This window comes from Crinia signifera, chromosome 7 (genome assembly GCF_055691185.1).
Source record: "Crinia signifera chromosome 7, ASM5569118v1, whole genome shotgun sequence".
Taxonomy (NCBI): Eukaryota; Metazoa; Chordata; class Amphibia; order Anura; family Myobatrachidae; genus Crinia; species Crinia signifera.
In genome coordinates, this window is record NC_139223.1 from 195,823,382 (window position 1) to 195,844,941 (window position 21,560).

The following is a 21,560-nucleotide window of genomic DNA, read 5'->3' on the forward strand; positions in this document are numbered from 1 at the left end:
ACACCTGGCCAAATGGGACTCTCTCTTAACCAACGGCTCACAATAGGATATAACGAGGTCTTGTACAGCTTTGCCCAGGTTAACACAGTGGGAATTTTATAATAAACAGATTGGCAGCAGAAAGAAATCGGTCATTGTGCAGGCTGTTCCTTACATAAGGCTTGTAATAGACGAGTGAGCCCAGAACACATCCTATGTATGGGAGAACAACAGGTCAATACTCTGTATCATGTACACAAACATGACATGGGCCTCATTACGTATCTGCTCTGTAACACGGACCCCTATGTGCACTGTAATATACCCAGCCTTACAGCTCAGAGCAGATGATTATTAGCCTGACAATAAGAAGGCTCCACACAAGAAACACAACATGTAACAAGATCACCTTTATACCCCGGGGCAACTAATTCTGCTCTCACAGTGCAAAACCTATTCCAAATCCCATTGCACAGCGCTGTACGGGCAAATAGTAACAGGTATATACCCTGCCTTGCAGACGATAGCGAGCACCAAGCCCATTCACTTGTAAAGGGTTCAGAAATTTGATTAAGATTCTGACAGCATAGATAAATGAGTAATTACGTTTTTGAGTATATATTACATGGGGATGATGGTCTATACCAGGGATGGGGAACCTTCGGCCCTCCAGCTGTTGCTGAACTGCACATCCCAGCATGTCCTGCTACAGTTTTGCTATTTGGTCATAGTAAAACTGTTGCAGGGCATGCTGGGATGTGTAGTCCAACAACAGCTGGAGGGTTGAAGGTTCCCCATCCCTGGTCTATGCTAGGAGTGGTATTTAATGCTGCCGGCGAGGGGGTTTGTAAGGCGAGGATGGCTTTGACTCAGTAAAGATATGCCATCCTCGCTGTCAAACCCCCTCGACTTATTCAATGTAATGGCCGAATCCTTGCCATGAGAGGCCGCCGAGGAACCCCTTAAATGTTGAGGTTCACCGTAAAAGCAGCCAGTCCGCCGCATTTTGTGGGGAGCTCCGCCATTTTAATGGCCACACTCGCCGCTTCCACCTCGCCTCAGGGAACAGGCGAAGAGGAAAACGGCGAGTGAACCAGATTCTTTTAATACCCTGACGGCAAGCTACCGGCACGTCTATGTGCCGATAGCTCGCCGTCAGGGCATTGAATACCGGTGTATATGTGCCGATAGCTCGCCGTCAGGGCATTGAATACCGGTGTATATGTGCCGATAGCTCGCCGTCAGGGCATTGAATACCGGTGTATATGTGCCGATAGCTCGCCGTCAGGGCATTGAATACCGGTGTATATGTCTTTTTCTGTGGTATAGGCTCCAGAATGTCCCACTGTTCTGTTTATTGATACAGAAGAACCTTCTATACATAATCACCAACTGGATGTGGTGTAAAACTCCAATAGACATTGGCTGTTCTTTTAACAGTATACTCGTAATATGTCGACATCTGAAGGTCAACATGGCTTAGGTCGACACAGGGCATGTCGACACACTTAAGGTCGACAATCAAAAGGATGGCATGGGTTTTTCACTTTTTTACCTGCCGACATGCGGTATTTCATGCCCTACCATCCACTGGGGCGTGGAGGGAGAATAGAGTAGTGTATCGACGCACCATGCCTGAAGCATGGCAGGTGCAGCGAGCCATGCGAGGGCCGTGGTGCACCGATACGGTATCCATGTCGACATTTGGGACAAGAAAAAAGTGAAAAACCCATGTCAACATTTTGACTTTCAGCCTATACACTGTCGGCCAAATGCTTGTGTCGACTTTCCATCTATGGCAACCTTAAGCATGTTGACCTATTTCCTGTGTTGACCTAAGCCATGTCAACCTTCAGCAATCGACCCAATGACACATACCCCTTTTTATGTGTAGTGTTTGAAGACCTACTGAAGTCAGTTATAGAAGCAATGACAGGATTCCCAATGAGCACGTCCTACGTAGACACTGTGTACAGTGATCAGTGCAGGGAGCAGTTTGTGAGCGCAAGAGGGGACATATAAGCTCCGTATATTATTCTGTATTTATCTGGGACACAGCTCTGCATATATTCTAATGAATAAATTAGTAGGCACCACTCTCCTTTTCTACGTAGTTATTAAACCTGACAACAGGCACTAACACAAACAGTGTTTGAGAACTTATATGGGCTTATGGCCAGTGGCAGCCACCCATACTATGCTTATGGCCAGCGACAGCCACCCCTACTACGCTTATGGCCAGCGACAGCCTCTCATACTACGCTTATGGCCAGTGGCAGCCACCCATACTATGCTTATGGCTAGTGACAGCCTCCCATACTACGCTTATGGCCAGCGACAGCCACCCATACTACGCTTATGGCCAGCGCCAGACTCCCATACTGTGCTTATGGCCAGTGCCAGCCTCCCATACTATGCTTATGGCCAGCCAAAGCCTCCCATACTATGCTTATGGCCAGCGACAGCCACCCATACTACGCTTATGGTCAGTAACAGCCTCCCATACTATGCTAATGGCCAGTGACAGCCTCCCATACTGAGCTTATGGCCAGTGACAGCCTCCTATACTACGCTTATGGCCACCTGCTATCTCATTTGACAACTGTTGGGGTTCAGGAGGATTCCCCCCCTCTTTCATGCCTTTCACATAGTTTGCACACAGCAGAATTAAAGCTGGGTATATACTAGACGATATGTTGCCCAACCCAGCGGATCGGACCAACAAATCGGGCACATAGCAGGTACAAACTAGCCTATGTATAGCAACTGGAAACCATTACTATATAAAACCCTACTTAGATTTGTCAGAAAAATATTCACAGGTATGTCCAGCACAGTGAGGATGGAGAAGGCAAAGTATCGCATCCCAGCAGGCAGCATAACCAGGGTGAGCAGGCAGCATAACCAGGGTGAGCAGGCAGCATAACCAGGGTGAGCAGGCAGCATAACCAGGGTGAGCAGGCAGCATAACCAGGGTGAGCAGGCAGCATAACCAGGGTGAGCAGGCAGCATAACCAGGGTGAGCAGGCAGCATAACCAGGGTGAGCAGGCAGCATAACCAGGGTGAGCAGGCAGCATAACCAGGGTGAGCAGGCAGCATAACCAGAGTGAGCAGGCAGCATAACCAGGGTGAGCAGGCAGCATAACCAGGGTGAGCAGGCAGCATAACCAGGGTGAGCAGGCAGCATAACCAGGGTGAGCAGGCAGCATAACCAGGGTGAGCAGGCAGCATAACCAGGGTGAGCAGGCCCGCATGCAGTCATGTGTAGGGCTCCAGCATGTGGACAGTGATCTTACCTAGCGGGGGCTCAGGGGTAATCCCCATGCTCTGGAGCAAGGCATCAGCCTCTCTTCTCTTCTTCTCCAAGTCTGACTCTTCTTGTGGAGGGGGAGCATCCTTCTTCTGATCGGTCTATAAGCAATAAAAAAAAAAGTTAGTGAATTGAAATAAATAGGAACAAAATAGAAAACCAGACAATTATGTATCTAATATGTATTTAATAAAAAGAAGAACAAAAATTGAACATAAAGGGGACAGGCTGGTCTACTGCCCGGTGACTGTGGCCTCACATTGCTGAAAAGAGTCCTATGCCAATATTGAGTGCCCTGGTCATTTATGGAGTTCAGAACATACGGTCAGATTAGTGTTTGTGTACTGAAACGTCGCTGGGACAAGAAAAAAGGGGGTTATTCCCTATATTCCCCCTGTGAATTTGCAGCCTTGCGAATCAACCAGAATAACCCCCAGTGCCTGATAGGTAGACACTTGTCCCCAGAAAAAGGACAGAATCTGATAGTCTGCTAAACGCACCTAGGTTTTTAAAAATGGACATTTTATTAAGACAAGCGGTTTCTGGGTGCATCCTATCCAGTAACCATTAATACAGTACTGGAGCCTAATGCCAGTTACGTAAAGGACAAGTGTCATTGGGGCAGATGTATTAAGCCTGGTGAAGAGATAAACTGGAGATAAAGTGGAAGGAGATAACGCACCAGCCAATCAGATCCCAACTGTCATATTTCAAACACAGCTGATTGGTTGGTGCGTTATCTCCTTCCACTTTATCTCCAGTTTATCTCTTCTCCAGGCTTAATACATCTGCCCCATTGTTCTTTCTGTTGGCTTTAGAAAGTTATGGTCTTGACACCCCCTGCTGGAAGCACTGGTTATTACAAGAGCAAAGTATTATTTATTTACTTACAGTCTCTTATATAGCGCAGCAGATTCCGTTGCGCTTTACAATAGGAGACAGTGATAAAACAAACTGGGTAACAACAGACAGACTTGGAGGTAGGAGGGCCCTGCTGCAAGCTTACAATCTATAGGGACATAGGAGGGAAACACAAGGAAGTATGCTACTTAATCAGTAATGGTTATTAGCACAATGATACCCCTTTCACATTGCACTTTTAAAACGGTATATTGCCGTTTTTTTCCCATTTTAAAACGTTTAAGGCTGCAATGTGAAAGTGCCAAAGTTAATTTACCGGTTAAAGTTAACCGGTATTTCAACACGGTTAAAAAGCAGAGTCCTACACGTTTTAAAGCCGTTTTTTAGGCAGTATGAATGGCTCTATTTCAATGGCTTGAAACGTGTCCCTTGGGGGTTAAACGGGTTGAATTTTGAATGGTATTAAATGATTTTTAAAACTGTTTTCACCTGCAATGTGAAAGGTCTCAAAGCTCAGACCCGTTTTAAAGTCCCATTTAAGAATACCGTGTCATTACCCATTTCTACAATGTGAAAGCAGTATAAGTTACTTAAGGTGACCTAAAAACAAAATTGTGTACAAGTTAAAAGTTTAAATAAAGATAACATTAAGGATGATATAATTATGTGTAGGTACAATGTTACACAAAAATGATGACCGAAGGGTGCATGACAGGGGAATGGGTTGACAGGGCTTAAATCGACACATGAAATAGGTCAACATGAATAAGGTCGACAGGTTCGGAAGGTCGACAGTCAAAATGTCAACAGAAGTTTTTCATCCCGTATTTCGTCACCCGTTAACATGGACACCGTATAAGTGTACTGTGTCTCGCTGCACTCGCCATGCTTCAGGCTCAGTGCCTCGCTGGGCTCAGCTACCTGTTATCTTCTCCGTCCACGCCATAGTGCCTTGATGGCTAACCTTGACACTCCAGATGTTTTTAAACTACACATCCCAGCAAGCTCTGCTTCAGTTTTGCTATTTGCCCATGCTAAATCTGATGCAGAGCATGCTGGGATGTGTAGTTCAACAACAGCTGGAGTGTCAAGGTTAGCCATCAAGGCCAGTGGATGGTAGTGTATGAAATAATGCCTGTCGGCACAAAAAAAGAAGTGAAAGGCTCATTTCAACCTTTTGACTGTCGACCTTCTGACTTTAGCTATGTCAACCTATTTCATGTGTCAACCTTTTCCCCTTGACAGCTGCCACCTGTGTATCTATAATACTCCACCAACTACAGAAGGAGAGGTGCAGAGAGGGTGCATGTAGAGGAGGTTGGTGACATTACTCAGGTTTACAGGACATTTCACCATCTAACAGGACAACTTGGTATTATAGTAACCTATTTGTATGTATGACAGAATTAGGCTGTGTGTGATGTCCCGCAGAGGGGCCCTACTAATACAGCAAAAGATCTTCACCGCTCTCCTATAAAGTTACAATAGGCTCTCCCAAACCTTTCGGCTAGGGCACTGGTTTATCACGCTGAAGTTTAGAGACCAAACGGACCCAGAAGAAAAGCACAAAACCAGTGGCGGCTCCAGGGGTGGGGGCTGCAGCACAGTTCAAAATTCAAATAGGGGAGCCACACCCACTGCCAGTGAGTCAGTTTGGAATGTCAGTTGGTGGCAGTGGGTGTTGCTCCCCTATTGCAAATTTTTAACTGTGCTGCAGCCGCCCCTCTGGAGCCGCCAATGCCCACAACCTATAGGTAAGTGATAATGGGGCAGGTGTATTAAGTCTTAAAAACAGATAAACGTGTGAGTGATAACGTCAAGCCAATCAGCTCCTACCTGTCATGTTACAGGGTGTGTTAAAAAGGACAGTTAAGAGCCGATCGGCTGGACGTTTAGCACTCTTTATCACCCTCATGTTTCTCTTTTTAAGGCTTAATACATCTGCCCCAATGTTCCATTCAGCAACACTCTGAGAAGCAGCAGATGCTGCAGGAAAGTCCAGAAACTTTGCTCTGTATGGTGGATACTACTAAATACATCATAAAGCCGCCATGTAGCTGGATACACCTACTTCCTTCTTTTTCTTCTCCTCCTCTTTTCTCTTCTTCTCCTCCCTTATTTGGGCCAAGCGCTGTTTCTTGCGCTCCAGTTCGGCCTTCAGCTCACTCTTGTCGGACATGTTGGGAGACCTGAGTGAACGAGAGTAAGATCAGAACTCATTAATGCCGCAATTAGAAGCCATCATACTATATATTGTTATCCTATCAGAAGGGTGTGGTACAAAATCCTTCATTGTATTCCCTACAACAGAAGTGACACACTTCCATTTTTAGAAATGGAGGCAGTCTCCGCCCCCACCCGTCACCGCCCACTCCCTCCACATGGCAGCAGAATGTCAATCACTGAGAATGTCGCAGGATCTGTTCGCACGTGCACAGAATCGATCTTGTTCATGGCTACATTTTGGCACAGGAAGGCACTCTGCCCATATCCAAATGGTTGCAGCTAGAACTACTTCTGTCTTTTGACATTTCCCATCATGCACTGGGTTCACCTATTGCTGGAGGGGGAACATAAAAGTGTGGCAAGCGAAGCGAGCCACCGTGCCCAAAGCAAGGGAGGGTACAATCTAGCTGCAATGAAATTAAATAACCTACACCTACGGAAAATATAGATAAAATAAACACCTATACAATGGTCTGGCACATTACCCGATATGTGGGGGAGGGGGGGCAAATGATTATATAGGTGTGTAACCAGGTTTAAGGGGGAACTGCAAGCAACCCACAGGACTCATTCTGCACATGCGCAAAATGGGTTCTGCGCATGACCAGACCCACAAACATACCCAGGTCAACCATATTTTATTTCAAACCAGGACACACATATTAGCAATTAACCATATAAAAAATATAGTTTTGCTCTGGCGCGAATTTATATCTATGTCATCTACAGCTTCTAAGGAATATGTGATTTCTATACGTTTAGAAGGATCAGAAAAGATATACTGTATGCTTACAGAAAAAGAAGACCAAAACTGTATACATAATATACAACGTATATTTAAATAAATATAAAATGTGTTCTTTTTCGTTTTTTTGAATATACATATTATCAACTGAGCAGTCAAGCATGCATACAGTATGCCGCGATACCAAATTTTTTTTTTTAAAAAGGAAGACACTTAAAACTCTTGAGGGCCCCCATACACTACAATGCACAATTTAATGTGATTCCAACCTTTCGAGCCTCTATCATGTGTAAAGTCACAAACGGTAACAGTTTTCCATCTGATCCGCGGTCCGCAAGTGTCAGGGGATGACAATTTACCTACAATCAAAATCCCAACAACCATTGACAGATGGTCAAAATACCGAAATGATTTTTTTTTCATTGAAACCGACTTGTACATACTTTACCATCCCAGTGGACATGGAGGGGGAATTATTTATTTATTAACAGTTTCTTATATAGCGCACACAGATTCCGCAGCGCTTTACAAAGCATAGTTATTAGCAAAAACACATAACAAATTACAGCACAAGACAGTTTAGGACAAGTACATGGTTAATACGGATAGTTGCATCAGGGGACAGGACACTGAAGCAATCATCAGGGTGGCAGAGGTTTATAGATTCTAAGAAAGGCACATAAGGAGAGAGGGCCCTGCTCGTGAGAGCTTACATTCTAAAGGGGAGGGTTAGACAGACTGGGGTGACACAGAAGGGGGAAGAGGTGAGCATAAACAGTAGGTTAGGATGAGAGATGGTCGGGTTTTATGCAGGAAAGTGGGAAGAGGTCAGCTTAGTCCTTGATATTTTAAGTCTAAAAAAGCGCTGGGTCAACCAAGAGTAGACAGCAGATAGACAGTTGGAGATATGAGTGAGGATAGAGGGAAAGCGATCAGGAAAGGAGCGGTAGATTTCAGTGTTATCAGCATAGATGTGATAGTGGAAGTCGGGTGAGCAAATGAGCTCACCCAGAGAGGATGTATAGAGATAGAGGAAAGATACCAAGAATAAAATTCTTAGAGAGAAAGAGGGCCAAGAATAAAATTTTGGGGGACACCTACTATCAATGGAAGAGCAGGGGAGGTGAAGACATTAGAGGTACAGCTTGGCATTTTCAAAACTGACAGTGCAAATACAAGCATTAACAGTGATAGTAAAAGTTGTTTGCAGATGTAATAATGATGATATTATGGTTGAGTAGCCAGATTAAGCAGCCAGGAGTAGTATGTTGTGAGAATGAATTGAACTCACTCAAAGCAGTCTTTGGTTTTCTCAGTTGTTGCTTCTGTACTTCTGTTTCACTTCAGTGGAACGCCAGTATAACGCGACACTTATATTTAAATTATGCCGCACTTTAAAAATGATGCACTTCAAAACTATTATGCACACAGCTAAACCATGCACACAGCCTATTCTGCCCACAGCCTATTTACTGATCTTTAAATGCATCTGCACTCATTAATTGGACTCGCCCCACCCAATCCCAACCCCCCTACTACAATGAATGGTAATAAAAGTTGCCTACATAAACATCCATGTATTCCAAGATAGCATGTGTCATTAAGAGTTATAAGATATTCCTCCCTTCACATAGGCAACAGAGATTGGCTTTTTAACTTGCAAAATTAAGTTGGTCAATAACACATTTCTGATATCTAAAGCAGTGTGCAGAATGATCAATTACCAAAGCATTTAAATACATCCAGCACCTGAGGTGTAATAATCTGCAGCCCAGCCAGACCAAGTATGTAGAATGCTGGTTACCTATGACAATATCAAATCAATCTAGGACAGAGGGTAGAATCATCTGCAGCCCAGACCAAGTATGTAGAATGCTGGTTACCTTGATGAGAAGGGACTATAATAGTGTGCCGAGCGCAGCGAGGCACCATGCCTGAAGCACTGGGTTCATGTCGACCTATGTCAACATACAGACCCAAAAAAAGATGAAAATCATGTGTCTAATTTTTGACCTGTCTATATTTTAGATGTAGGTATTTTGACCATGTCGGTATTTTGACCTTGTCAGTATTTTGATTGTAGGTAAATCATACCGAACCCAGTGCCAGTTCGGTGCGCCTAGTTTGCCAGTGCTGCACTACCGATTTATCAGAATCGCATGGAATTGGATGGAAATGGAGTGCATGCGATGTAACACAGGAAGTTTGACTGCCATTTCCAGCCGCCCTAGCCCTCTAATCCAGCCCATCAGATATAGCTATGGTACAATTGTATACCAGAAGATATATCGCATACAAATTATCGTGGCTTGATATATCCTCTGCAAAAATATCAAAAAGTACAAAATCATATGGAATCACTCTTGGGAGGGTCCGGGGGGAGATCAAGGGAAATCAAATCAGACTTCGGGGTCAGACAAATCATTGTAGTGTACGGGGCCCTTAACATTGCTTATGAGACAAACAACATGACTGGCATAACCACATAAAAATATAAAGATACCAACAAGCATAAGAGATAATAACAGCTAATCAGAAGCCGGGAGTGATGAAGAAAGCAGAGGGACAGGGATGAGCACATTTTCAAAGCTTTTCTGTGAAATTATTTCTGTGGCCCCATTTCTCTGGAGGACCGGTAAGTGTCGCCCCTGCACAGAATAGATGGACATATATAAAACCAAACAGCGCTACATGGAACGGTGATGTAAAAGCGCAACTTAATGTGGGGTATCTAATTAAATGCGCTACACATGTGCCCCAAAATATTCCAGATCCCATGTGTTATTGTTGCTCCATGGTGTGCTTATGCTTCAGGTGCCAATAAGTGGTGGTTATTGGGGCTTATCGGCTAGCCTCTGGCAAACCTATTACCGCTGATAATAGGATACAGGCCAAAGACCACACTGCCGGAAACATACACCTCTCCATTCCATAAGGACATTGTCTAATTCCCACTGAGTCCGGGTACATTGTCTATTTCTTGTAGGTACTGTACTATACGTCTTGTATCTGCAATACAAGGCATGTAAATAAACATAAAAACACCAGCAAATCCGTATAGCCTTTCCCTCTGTACTTGGCCAGAAATGTACATACTTCTCATGTGTTCAGCATAGCAGGAAGAGGCCTTCACAGCGCAGTGAATTCTGGGCACATAAATAGCTGCCAAGTTATCCAGCTAATTGACAGCAGAGCGATGCAGAAGCCTATTAAACTATATACAGTAGCATCTTACTCCAGGGCTCTCTGCTGTATTACGTGTCCGGACCCATCAGCTTTTCTTTGTAGAGGAGTCATAGTAAAATAGTAAGCAAGGTTGAAAAATAGACGTTAGTCCATCGAGTTCAACCTATCTGACTTGTAACTACTGACTTGAGTAAGTCATATCCATAGGATTCCCTTAGTGGCCAAAAATGTATCCAGTTTTGATATAAATTCATTAACATTAGTTGCTGTAATCACCCCCACCGGCAATGAGTTCCAGAATGTTACTGCTCTAATGGGGATGAATCCTCTTCTTAATTCAGTACGGAATTTCTTTTACTAGAGCCTCAGTACATGCCCGCGTGTCCTAAGTATAGGCCTGTTAGTGAACAATCATCTCCCAGTTCCATATGATTCCCAATCCTGTATTTGTACATACTAATCATGTCACCTCTCAACCTCCTTTTCTCCAGAGAAAACATATTTAGCCTGGTTAACCTATCTTTGTATTCTAGAGATTCTGGACCTTTTACTAGCTTAGTCGCCCTTCTCTGTACCTGTTCCAATTCCTTTTTGTCCTTTTTAAGGTGCGGTGCCCAGAACTGAACACAGTATTCCAAGTGTGGTCTTACCAATGCCTTGTAAAGAGGCACTATCACATTTGCATCCCTTGAATCCATTCCCCTTTTAATGCATGCCAGTGGCTGGTTTGCTTTTGCTGCTGCACTTGGTCAGTGTGCCCTATTACCCAATTTATCATCTAAGATGACCCCCCCAAGTCCTTCTCTACAGCAGAATTCCCTATAATAACTCCATTTAGCCTATAAGTAGCTTGTTAATTTTTATTCCCATAAGTCAGTCTAAGTCAGACCACAAATCACTGCCGAAAACTATTTACGAAGGTATAACTGCAAAGATACAACTGTATACTGCATGGGTGCCGAGAGTTGGTAGTCCAGAGCTGGTGGCTACCAATCATAAAATATGTGGGCAAACAGAAGTGCAACCCTAACCCCCATAACTGGACCTAAGGAAAACATAAACACAATTGACTTCATTTAATAATCTATGCAGAATTGGTGAATAAAATGGCCTAAGGAAAAAAACAACCGATACATTTGGGCAGGGATTGGCAAACCATTTAGCTCTGGGACCCCAATAGACAAACATTATTCACAGGACCCCAGCAAACTACCACAGAATGGTTGCAACCCATGTGGTCAGCAGACAGCACATGCACAGCAACATCGCGGAGGCACAAAATGATGCAGGGAGTCTGAAGTAACAGACAATTCTGATTGTTCAAACTCCATTGATGACCGACTGAGAGATTACTGAAGTCATTAGCCTGATGGTCAGCGACATGAAGTCACGCTTCCATGCTGTAATAGAGGACACCCACTTTGGGGTCAGTATCTACAGTTTGAGAACATCTGCTCTACGGCATCCTGATTCCAAAACATTTGGGATCTTCTGGGTTATGGTAAAGTAAAAAAAAAAAAAATGGACTTGGAAGTTAAGGCCCCCATACAATCGAGGCAATTTGGTCCGATTTCGGCCAATTGCGACCAATCGGCCCAAATCGCCTCTCCCTGACATGCAGTCGGGTCCGATGCGCGGTCCCGTGCGCATCGGACCCGACTAGGTGGTCGGACTGACTGGCCGTCCGACCACCCGTTCTGGGGCGGGCGGGAAGCAGGGACGCATGCGATCCATCACAACGGATCGCATGTGTCCCTGCCGCCGGGAAGGTTGCGGCGGCTAGCACTCTGTCGGGTGTCCGTACACTGCTGTGAGACGTCGCAGGCAGTGTATGGGCACCTTTAGAGTTGTTTACAAAGTCTGTATGCAGTTCTACTGAAAGGTCTCCGCAGGGTCGCACCTCTCAATTGGTGTGCACCCCAGGACCCCACCCCTGTATAAGTTAGAGTTGTTACCAGTTTATAAATGATGGAGTTCGTCTGTGCATTGTTTCTACACGTTCCATGCTCAAATGACTGAAAGGCAACGGGGAGGGCCTAACAAAGCCGCCTTATTACTTTACGGAACATTAGTTATGAAGTCCTTACATAACACATGATGAGATGTCGGGGGTTGGGGGGGGGGGGGGATCAAAGACAAAATAAGACATTTGTTACATAAGAGACTAATGGACTGTATAACTAAGCAGTGTGGTGAGGGTGGAGAGAAAGCCCCACATTGTAGTATAGACGAAGCACACAGCTTTGTACATGTCTCATGAATCTCGGGAATCACTGCCAAACGTATTCCGTGGGATCACTTCAGGGGTTATACTGTATAAAAACAGATCTGTAAATATAATATTACATAGAATTAATGAAACCCCACTAGGTTATAAATCAGCCGTGATAGCCGGCATTGCTCGTGTCGAAGACTGGACGCTGAATTATACCTGCAGTTATTTATATTGTACTCGATGGTCTAGATCACCATCCCATTGATATGTCACATTCTGAATCTATTGAGTAATGAGCTGCTCGTGAGAAAGCCAGGCACTCCGATATAACTGCCGACATCAACGAGGATGCCAGCGCCAGACTCCTGACTGCCGGTATGCCAAGTGTTAAGTAATCACTAACGTAAGGCCGGGGACTTAGGGTTGCCAATTAGGCTGTAGGGAGGAGGAGTTAGGGGGTTAGACACTAGCAGGAGGGTAGGGGGAAGGTAAGGATACTTACCTGGCGCCTACCGGGATACCCTCCCATCAGGACGCTGGCATCAGTATTACGAATGCCGGTCATATGTATGTATCACCAATGAGTTACATGCTAATAATGCACGTTATTTAATGACAATGTTTAGCATTGAAGCACAGAGGGATGACACATAATATTATATATAAATATACACACACACACAAACACACAAAGTATGTGTAAAATATATATATATATATATATATATTAGTTTTTGTTTAATTTTATTTACATGGGCTTTGTGCTGAGCGATCTAGTTAAGCACAGATCGCTCAGTAGTATTCATTCCGCCATATTTGAAAACCCACACAGTTCCTGCTCCCTGCCTGGGGTGTCACTGTCTGCTCTGGTGTTTCTAGCACAGGTCTGGTTTACATATCAGTGCACTGTGCACTGAAATACAGAGGACACTGTGCTAGAGCACTACAGCAGGCAGCAACACCCCAGGCAGGGAAGAGGTTTTCAAAGATAGTGGTCGCTAGAATGAACACTACTCCCGATTTAACAGACAAATTATTTAACAGAACTTTGTGGCTACAGTTTTAAAGTTCAGTACTCACTACAGCTGGATCACTGTAGAATCATCACAGGGCTGATGTAATTGGGACATGTAACTGTAATTGGGACATGTGACTGCCCTGCTTACAGACAGCTGACTGCGTCCTTTATAAAAAGGTACCCCAACATCTATCAGTTGTCCCTGGCATTGCCTGAGACCGACAGTGTGTGTGTATATTATATATGAGAGTACATCACTGTGCGTAACTATAATCTTTCCACAACTCTGCGACAGTGAAAGGCTTAACGAGGCTGGAGCGGACTGATCGCTCACTCCCTGAAAACACCGTGGGCACGCCTGTGGTTTTTTTCTGCCACTCCCAGAAAACTGCAAGTTACCACCCACAAACCACAGCTTCCTGTCAGTCAGGTTGCCAAAGGATTGTGCAAAAATACGAATCAATGATTTTTTATATACTAATTTATCTGCTGTCATTTGTCGAATACCTATTTAGCTTGAGGTTAAATGGTGAACGGTATTCTAATGGGGTCTAGCACTACAAACCTAAAACGATTCTGCTACATTTGTAGGCCACTTCAAATAGTTACTTGCAACTGCACAGAGATGTATCTGACAACATTATCATAGCCGTAGGTCTCTAGCAGAACATAAGACGTACAGACAACCTGGTGTAACTGTACCCACCTTCCTTTTACTAAGATATGACTGATACATTGGCGTAAGTTTGTCCCAGTTGCCAGGAGGCAAGATGAATATTGGTGCCCACCCCACACACACACACACACAACGTTATTCAAAATATATATAGTCTGTTATGAAATATATATTATATACTGTATGTATATACAGAAAGAGAGGGAGAACACACATATATTTCAGAACTCCGCCACAGAAGCGATTTTGATGGCTTTCAATTAATGGATTTAACCTAGCAGTGGTGGAGAGGTGCCCCCTTGAGAGCAGGAGTCCGCGGCAGATGACTCCATTGCCTCCCAGAGTTCTGCCTCTGGACTGATAACTAAATAGATCATACATTTTGGTCCATATCTTTGGTTTAACAATAAAATACCAAGCACACTCTCTTTAACGGTTTTGAAATTCGGTACTTATGTAGTATCTGGGCTGCCGATTTTGTGATTGTATGCCTTACCTTAAGGCATACAATCAGATGCGATGCGATGCGATTTTGCATAGGATTCAATGTTAAGAAGGTCCTGTTCATTTCCCCACTATCCAAGTGGGCATAGAGTTGATTTTATATAGCGTGGCGAGCGCAGCGAGCCACCGAGCCCGAAGCGTGGCGAGCGAAGCGAGCCCCGCGAGGGGACGCATATTTCTTAAAAAGTATTCTGTGTCCGCTCGCCACGCTTCGGGCTCGGTGGCTCGCTACGCTCGCCACAGGTTTATATCCAACTCCATGCCCACTTGGATAGTGGGGAAAGGAAAAGGACCCCTTTTTCCCATTGAATTCTATGTTAAAATGGACTCAGACCATTTTAACATTGAATCCTATGGAAAAATCTTGACCATCGCATCGCATACGATTTGGTCGCATGCGATGCGATACGATGCGATGCGATCCGATTTCTAAATCGGAAGCCCAGATACTACATAAGTACCCGAAATTCTTCTGAATTATTTTGAGGTTTCTTAATTGAACGCAGGTCAAAACATTGTATTGGTTTTTTTCCGCTTGTTTTCTGCACTTTTCACATTAAGATCGTAAATACGTAAATCATACGGGAGATGTAAAATATGTGGTTACAGCGATAACGCGCATGATACAAAACTGTTCAGCTGACATATAGCTGCAGGAATCAGAACAATTTCATTCCAGATCAAAGAAAATATTACTGGAAAAAACATTACTACTTGACAGTGGTTTCCGATGTGTCTGTGAAAGTAGAAGTACATTAAAAAGGGGCTCGCAGACAGGATGGAAGGTGAATCTTCAAAAGGAAGCTTTTTTTTTTTTAATAGCTAGACCATAATTATAGCTTAAAGGGCCAGACAATGAGGAAAGAGAAAAAGCCTGCAGAATATGTGGCAGACACTACATTTAAGCGGGAATGGACAAGTAGCTTCCCACCGGTGACTCAGTCCTCCTTGTGAGAGGACATAATCACACCACATCGCACTAGGCACCAAGTCTGTGTAAGCCACTGATGCCCGTATGTCTGGTGCATGCATGAGAAAATTGTACCGCCGGATGGAGAAGAATCTTGGAACACACTTAAGTAACTGTACACAAATTAAGAACATTCTACTGAACCTATATTTTTTCAGGCATGGACAAACATTTCCCAATAAAAAAAAAGCTTAGGCTATAGAAACACTTTGTGGCTTGCTTAAAAATATGTAAGGTGAGGTAGATAACACAGAACCAAAATATTAAACCAAAAGCTTAGGACATGCAACCAAGAAGCTGTTCCTCTATTGGTATTACCGTATGGATCTTACTGCCATCTGATGCACTTGTCCTTGTTGGCTATTCAGATATTGCTTATTCGCAAAATGGTGTGCTGTTTGGATTACACGCATGCAGTTTTTGCATCTGAAGACAGAGCTGCGTGGATGGCAGGGTAGAAAGGTGTGGATAGTGGGGAAGATTAAATAGCAGAGATGGGGCAGATAAAGTGACACAGATGGGTAAAAAACTGCAGCACAGATGGGGAGGAATTCCTTCCTTCAAGAAGACAGAAGTTGTAATTTTATGATCCTTTATTTTAATAGTTACATCAAATTAGTTGGCACTTGTATTGCTTAAATGTTAGGTACATTTGATGGGAGAGTGCAGATCATTGATTTTTGTAACGAGATCTACTAGGGCATGTTTGCCCCCTTTCCAGATGAGTAAGCGGCTGTCTATATAATGCACAAAGAGGATAATGTTTTTTACTAGCTCTGGGTCTGAGTAAAATTAGTGATTTTCTGCAGAAACCATAAATGTTAGCCAATGCTAGGGCGACATTTGATCCCATCGCACATCCTGTACGTCGTCTGTATAATGCACCATTATAGAGAAAATGATTTCCCTAAAGGTTAAGTTCAAGCAGTTGAAGAAACAGGTTCATAACCAATGTTTGGAAGGCCACTCTGTCCAAAAATGGCTGGTTACTAGTAGTTCTTCTTTATGTGGTATCACCACATACGGGCTCTTCACATACAGTATAATGTGCATAACATTGTGTCATCTGGTAATTTGGGGAGTTTTTGAAAGAGGTTAAGGCGAGATGTTGTGTAAGATATGTGTTTTGTAATGTTACGTACAAGGCCGTCCAAAAACTGTGGAATAGTTTGTGCACCTGCCTTGCTACAAATCCTTAATGGACCAGAAATCACGTTTCACACATAAGAAACCAGGGTGCTCTAAGTGCACATTGTGCATAACATGCAAGTACATGGAAACAGGTCCTAATTTTTTTAACATCTGCATAAAGACTAGGAATACAAAATAAGACCTGTAGTAACTTGTAACACCAGATATGCGGTGTATCAGATCTCATGCCTCTGCGGGCTAAACTACATTGGACAGACCATTAGGATGTTTAAGGAATGGATGTCCCTTCTCCGATCCTTCATCAAATCTGTCATTTAGGGACTTTAAGCGTGATCAAAGTGTTCGGAAGTACAAAATAATTGATCACATCCCACCTCTCGAGAGGAGGAGATGAAGCCAAATTATTATTAAAGCGAGAAATTAAATAGGTTTTTATGTTGGGGACGGTACAATCGAGGGGTCTAAATGAGAAATTATCCTTCACCGTGTTCTTCTACATTTGCTATTCTATATCGGATTACCAATCATTGGGAGTATACTGATAAAGGATGAATTGATGGTTTCTTCCTAGTGAATGTTGATCTCTTCTGCCACCATAAAACATTTAAAGCAAAGGTTGAAGACAGTATTCATGTTTTAGTAACCTGTAAGGTTAACAAAAATATATTCCTATTGTTCGGTCAATTTTCTCTCTAGGTTTTAATAACCTTGACTTAAGAAGTCTCTGGAGCATGGTTTCAATCAGAGTTGGTGAGCTTATTCCCCAGGCAGATCCCTGGAAGTGTTTTTTGTCAGGAACCCTCCACTACCCCAGAAAACCTGGCACATGGGCCAGAGGAGTAACCACTCCACTCTGTCCATAGGGGACAATGTTCCATGTGCATGTTCCCTAGGCATGCACAGCTCAAGCACTTTCCTCAAGACGACGTTTGCTCCATCTTAGGACCAAAAGGAATACGGCACAAGTAGTCCTGTTCTCCGCCTGTCCTGGTATGAGCCCAGCATCTCCAAACTACACCCACTGACAGCTACCATTGCAGAGTCCTCGTCAATGACTAATGGGGAACCAGCCAAGGGCAATCAGGTGTGTCAGCAACGTGTCGATGCATACACAGCAGCAAGCGGAATTCATGTACCAGTGGTAGGTACCTGATCGAGTAACCATGGTTTCAGACACAACATGGGAGGAGTCTGGTGGTCGCATCAGCATTATACTTACCCAGGGACCATTTGGGTTCACTTAGAGGAAGTGTTGCAGCCTTTTCAGGGCATCACTCAGCCACCATCTACCAGACGGTTATTGATGGTTAGAGGGGATCCCCTATTGACCATGTACTGTGAGTCCAAAACCCTGTCTGTGATCGCGAGGAGCGTACCCATTGAGGCAGTCATCTGGTGACAGTAACAATTAGAAAAAAAGCCTCCAATGGGAAATACATTTAGGACCAGAGGCAGCGGTGGCTCCAGACGTGGAGCCGCAGCACAGTTCGAATTCAACTAGGGAAGCCTGACCAACTGCCACACCAAACTGACTCACTGGCAAATAAAAAAAACGGTCTCTGCTACATTTTAGCACAAATTTCTATACAAATTCAAAGATTCAGTCACAGACTAGCCTTGCATAACGGCACATTCTCAGTAAAAATGACACCTGAAGTTAGAAGATTCTTGTGCCACCTGGGGTGCCAAGAGGAGCGGTTTGTCGTGACTGCAACAAAGAGGAATGACACATCTGTATTACCCACTATCATTGTTAAACTTAATTGTTCCTTTGTATCCTGCATGATGGCAAACTGGTAAGAATTACTGTCCAGAGGTGCTGGCACCATAAGCTGCATAGCGACTTGTGTGGTTCATAGTCCGTTTCTGCTCACAGTCCAGACACAAACACAAGATTAATATTAGTGTTCTTTGCGTGGAAGAGGATTTAAACATAAGTGAACGATTAAAAGATGATTTTGGGTACTTACCGATAAATCCATTTCTCTGAATCAGCAGGTGACACTGGAACTCACATTGGGGTTTAGAGCTTGGACAGCTGGGAGCTAGGCACTACTAATTTGATTAGGGAAGGCTACTCCTCCCCTCTAAGCCCCATCAGCCCCCAGTTAGGAAATTGTCCTACTAGAGGAGATGGTAATAGTAAATCGTTCATTGAGACAACAACATTCATCAAATCATACTATAAAAGTAACCGAACTTGCACGAAAGAACACAAAAAGCAGGAAAAACTCCAGAGCTGGGAGGGCGTCCAGTGTCACCTGCTGATTCAGAGAAATGGATTTATCAGTAAGTACCCAAAATCCTCTTTTCTCTATCATGCAGCAGGTGACACTGGAACTCACATTGGGGAGGTTCCAAAGACCATGCCCTGGGTGGGAGAGCTCTGTGGATCCTGCAACACCAGACGACCAAAAGTCGTAGATGAAGAGGCAAACGTATCAAACTGGTAAAAGCGAACAAACGTGTTCACTGACGACCACGTGGCCGCCCTACAGAGCTGAGAAGCCGTGGCTCCCCTCTGAGCGGCCCAGGATGTACTCACCGATCTCGTGGAATGTGCCTTCACCGTAGAAGGCGGCGACTTCCCTGCCTGCACATACGCCTGTGCAATGGTCAGACGTATTCACCTGGCCAAAGTCTGTTTCGACGCCGGCCATCATCTGCGGAAAGCGTCATATAGAACAAAAAGGCAATCAGACTTTCTGATAGATGAAGTCCTTGCCACGTAAATCCTCAGAGCCCGAACAACATCCAATGTAGACTGAGAAGAAGAATCACTCCGAAAGGCATGAACCACGAAAGGCTGATTCACGTGGTATTTTGACACCACCTTCGGAAGAAAAGACGGATGTGTACGCAACTCCGCTCTATCCTCATGGAATATAAGATACGGAGCCTTACAAGATAAAGCGCTCAGCTCAGACACTCGGCGGGCTGAAGCTAGAGCCAGTAGTAGAACTGTCTTCCCAACGAGGAACTTTAAAAGGTACCTCCTCTAAAGGCTCAAAAGTCCTGGACTGGAGGAAAGAAAGGACCAAGGCTAAGTCCCAAGGAGGTGTTGGTGGGACAAACGGAGGCTGGACCCGTACAACTCCTTGAAGGAAAGTCTGGATCTCAGGAATGAGTGCTACCTTCCTCTGAAAAAGAATGGATAGCGCCGAGATCTGCACCTTCAGAGATCCCAAACGCAGACCAGCGTCCAAGCCCCTCTGGAGGAACAACAACATCCTGGACAACTTAAAAGTTCTGAAAGGCCAACCCTGAGATCTGCACCAGTCCGCATAGGCACGCCAGATGCGATGATAGTGAGCCGCCGAGGATGGCTTACGAGCCCTCAACATAGTCGGAATGACTGAACTTGGAATTCCCTTCGCCCTTAACACTTCGGTCTCAAGAGCCACGTCGTCAAATGGAGGGACGACAACTTATGATGGTGGAACGGACCCAGTTGAAGACGGTCGTGCCGCTGGGGAAGAGGAAATGGTTCGTCCGCCAGAAGCTGCTGAATGTCGGAGAACCAACTTCTGCGCGGCCAACATGGGGCAATGAGAATTGCCTGGACGGATTCTCTTTTCAACCTCTTTAGAACCTGACCCAGAAGTGGAAGAGGAGGAAACAGGTACACGAACCTGAATGTCCACGGCATTGCTAGGGCGTCGGTCCCTATGGCGTAAGGATCTCTTGTCCTTGCCACATATCTTGGAAGCTGATGGTTTTTTCGGGATGCCAACAGATCCACCTCGGGAGTCCCCCAACGATCCGTGAGCTCCCTAAACACCTCGGGATGTAGAGTCCACTCTCCTGGATGGAGATCCTCTCTGCTGAGAAAGTCTGCCTCCACGTTCTCTACTCCAGGAATGAACACGGCAGTAAGAATCACCTGCCTGCTTTCTGCCCATTGCAGAATCTTGGATACCTCTGCCATGGCCATCCTGCTTCTCGTGTCCCCCTGTCGGTTCACATAGGCAACCGCTGTGGCGTTGTCTGCTTGAATCTTTATTAGTCTTCCCTGAAGATAATCCTGTGCTGCTAGCAAGGCGTTGTAAATTGCCCTTAGCTCCAACACGTTGATGGATAACTGACTCTCTCTGAAGTCCCATCTCCCCTGCAGATGAAGACCGAGCACCACTGCTCCCCAACCCCTCAGACTTGCGTCTGAGGTTAGGAGAATCCAGTCCCAGATGGCAAATCTTCGCCCCTGTCTGAGGTGCTCTGGGTGAAGCCACCAGAGTAAGGCCTGACGAGCCCGGGCTGAAAGCCGAACCAGTCTGTGTAGAGACAGATGCAACCCGCTCCCTTCCTTAGGAGATCCAGCTGGAAAGGTCTGGAATGGAACCTTCCCCACGTTACCGCTGGGAAGGAAGCCACCATCTTTCCCAAGAGCTGAACACACAAGTGAAGCTGAACTCGACGCGGTTGCAGAACCCTGCGGGTCATCGCTGTTATGGAACTGATCTTGTCCTCCGGTAGGAACACTATCTGAACCGAAGTGTCCAACCAGAGTCCCAAAAAAAGAATCCTCTTGGAAGGAGTCAGAGTGGATTTCTTGAAATTTAGGAACCAACCCAGGCTGACGTGGGTCCGAACCGTCAGATGCGCGTGTTCCTCCAGTAATTCCACCGACGACGCCTTGATGAGCAGATCGTCCAGATATGGAATTATGGTCACCCCCTGATGTCGTAGAGAGACGATAATGACTGACAGAGTCTTTGTG

General features: G+C 44.8%; 1 protein-coding gene across 6 annotated transcripts in view; it reads right to left on the minus strand.

Moving 5' to 3' along the window:
* The window catches only part of DYNC1I2 (dynein cytoplasmic 1 intermediate chain 2), a 105,460-nt gene that overhangs the window by 70,179 nt on the left and 13,721 nt on the right, over positions 1 to 21,560 (minus strand). For all 6 annotated transcript variants that reach the window (XM_083154820.1, XM_083154822.1, XM_083154819.1 and 3 more), the window contains exons 3-4: positions 6,223 to 6,340; positions 3,277 to 3,391 (exon numbers count right to left, since the gene is read on the minus strand). In XM_083154820.1, coding sequence (XP_083010946.1) covers positions 3,277 to 3,391; positions 6,223 to 6,330 — 223 coding nt within the window. In that variant the 5' untranslated portion in view covers positions 6,331 to 6,340. The remainder of the gene's footprint in view (positions 1 to 3,276; positions 3,392 to 6,222; positions 6,341 to 21,560) is intronic.